The sequence below is a fragment of the Capsella rubella genome, unplaced genomic scaffold (genome assembly GCF_000375325.1).
Source record: "Capsella rubella cultivar Monte Gargano unplaced genomic scaffold, Caprub1_0 scaffold_7, whole genome shotgun sequence".
Lineage (NCBI taxonomy): Eukaryota > Viridiplantae > Streptophyta > Magnoliopsida > Brassicales > Brassicaceae > Capsella > Capsella rubella.
Genome location: NW_006238917.1, coordinates 14,857,020 through 14,859,776, shown reverse-complemented (window position 1 = coordinate 14,859,776; position 2,757 = coordinate 14,857,020). Strand labels below are relative to the sequence as shown.

Here is a 2,757-nt window from a genome sequence, read left to right as displayed (position 1 = left end):
ACCTTCACATCTTTGATGAAAATCACCGAACGTAAAAAAAAAAAAAAAAGAGAAAGAAAAAATACTACAAATTTGTATACAACTCATTAAATCGAAAGTTTCATTAAGCATAATATAAGCTGAAGCACGACATGGTACGTTGACCGATTAATCATTTTATTTTTAAAAAAAATTAGCAGAATTAATAAATTATACAATTAAGATTTCAAAAAAAATTCACGTTAGTTGTGTTGTTACCAAGAAGGCAAGAACCATTACACATATAATAATTGTAACTAGTTAATGTTAGTTGTGTTGTTACCAAGAACGCAAGAACCATTTCACGTGGTGTTATGATTAATTTACACATATAAATTGTAACTAATTAATGTTACTTGGTATATCAAGAAGACAAGAACCATTTCACGTGCTTTTTGTCTGTGTGGCCTGAAACTTTGAGAAATCCGAAAGAGACACAAGTAAAATAAAAGACAACACCACTCTCAACTCACGAACACCCTTTGTTACCTATAACTCAAATCACCATGGAAAAAGTAAAGCTACCAATTCACGAACACCCTTTGTTACCTATAACTCGGTTTTTTTCTAGTCGCGGCTGTAACGGGTGTGGATCTAAAGGTTACATCTACGGAGGCTACCGATGCAATGAGTTGGGTTGTGAAACTCCTTCGTTTCATAAAGAGTGTGCTGAGTCTTTACCAGAAATAACACACTCTTCTCATCCTGATCATCCTCTCAAGCTTCAACTAAATGATAAAGTATCTGCATGTAATCAATGTGGAATTGAGCTGGTTGAAGAAAAATGGATCTATATGTGTTCAATCTGTGACTTCAAGTTGGATTTACATTGTGCAAAAGAAGCTGAACGCTCCCATCAACACGAGCATCCTCTTAAACTCACCAATGTATTGAGTACTATCAAGCATTATGAGAGATTCTTCAAATGGAGAGAATGCAAAACGTGTGACTTTCAATTTTTCTACGGGGAACTATGTTATGAATGTTTTGAATGTAAAGAAGCCTTCCATGAAGAATGTGCGAAGTTTTTTCCAGAAGCAAACCACAGTTCCCACCCTCAACACCCACTCAAGTTTCTTAGTTTTGAAGCAGCACCTGATTATGTGGACGAGAGGTGTCTTCTTTGTGAGGAGAAGTTTGATCAAGGTTCTTTTGCACTAATATCAAAAACCTTTCACCACTGTGATGTTTGTAATTTCAGCATATGCACAGCATGTATGAAAAACCCACCACCGGTTCTTGTCGAAAGCCCGACAACCCATGAACATCAGCTTCATCTTGTTCCAAGACACATGTATTTCATTTGCAATGCTTGTGGGAGGGTAGGTGGACACAGCCCTTATTTTTGTGTTCAATGTAATTTCATGATTCATCGGCAATGTATCGACTTACCCCGTGTCATAAACATCAATCGCCATGATCACCGCATCTCTTACACCACTCGCCTTGGACATGGAAAGTGGATATGTAAAGTTTGCCGTAATGAAGTGGATGGATTCTACGGGGCTTATACTTGTGTTAAGTGTCCTAGTTTTGCTGTTCATTCCAGATGCGCAACGAGAGAAGACATATGGGACATGATTGAGCTAGAAGGGATGCCTGATGAAGATGACGAAGTTGCGCCATTCGAGGTGATTGATGATAACACTATAAAACATTTCAGTCATGATCATAATTTACAAATCAACAAGGATGGTCATTTCCAAATTCTCCTAGTTTGTGAAGCTTGTGTCCTCCAGATTTTATCAGAACCGTTCTACAGTTGTAAGCAATGTAATTTCATTCTCCACGAAAAATGTGCTAACCATCCACGGAAGAAACGTCATGTGTACAACAATCTGCCATTCACACTACTCATATCTGACGGCGAAGTTTATCAATGTTGGCTTTGTTCACAAGATTTCACAGGTTTCAGGTATAAATCTGGCCTTTCTATGAATATTGATGTGCGGTGTGCTGCAATTTCAGATACACTTGAGCACGGAAGCCATCAACATTCTTTATACTACAGCTCCAATTTATCTAAGCGTTGTAATAGATGCGAGATGATGAAACCAGTCTATAGATGTGATGAGTGTGACTATGGTTTGGAAAACCAATGTGCTCTTTTACCGAACAAGGTAATGCGTATAAGGTACGATGATCATCCTCTCATCTTATCATTCGGTGACACGAATGTGGCTAGTGAATATTGGTGTGAGGCATGTGAAACAAAAGTGAATCCAAAGGAATGGTTCTATACATGCAATGATTGTGGAACCACATTACATATTTCTTGTGTTGTGGGAGACTTCTCATATATCAAGCCAGGCTCTCGTAGTTCATTATACAAGAACACAAAAGTTGTATCCAACACCTCTAGTTGTAGACCAATTTGCTCTGGGTGTAACTCTAGATGCAAGCTCCTTTCCGTTCTTAAGATTTCCAAGGCCCTAGATGATGTATACATTTGTTCTTTACAATGTTTACGTAATTATATATTCTTAAGGGGGGGAAATCGTTACGTTGATTTGAGATGATTTTTATGTTTTAAACAATCTCTCCTTATTGGATTGGTGATTCTATCAAATCTATTAAAATTTTATGTTATTGCATCTACTATTTGTTATAATTATTCCAGTTCTTAAAATCTTTTCAAATCTCAGGTTATTGGAAAAAAATGATATTTTAAGTAAACTTATGCTTAAAAAGATTTCAGATGATTTCAAAAACAAATTATGCTTAAGTATAATTTTTTTG

The 2,757-nt window shown here is 36.5% G+C and overlaps 1 protein-coding gene across 1 annotated transcript; it reads left to right on the top strand.

Moving 5' to 3' along the window:
• The first annotated feature begins 524 nt into the window (after nt 1-524).
• On the top strand, nt 525-2,537 carry LOC17878121. The gene has a single exon (XM_006284905.1). It carries the CDS (start codon nt 525-527, stop codon nt 2,535-2,537), a length of 2,013 nt encoding a protein of 670 aa, XP_006284967.1.
• The last annotated feature ends 220 nt before the right edge of the window (nt 2,538-2,757 follow it).

Excerpts from the sequence above, each read along its gene's own strand:
- LOC17878121 (XM_006284905.1), top strand. The coding sequence starts at position 525 with ATGGAAAAAGTAAAGCTACCAATTCACGAACACCCTTTGTTACCTATA.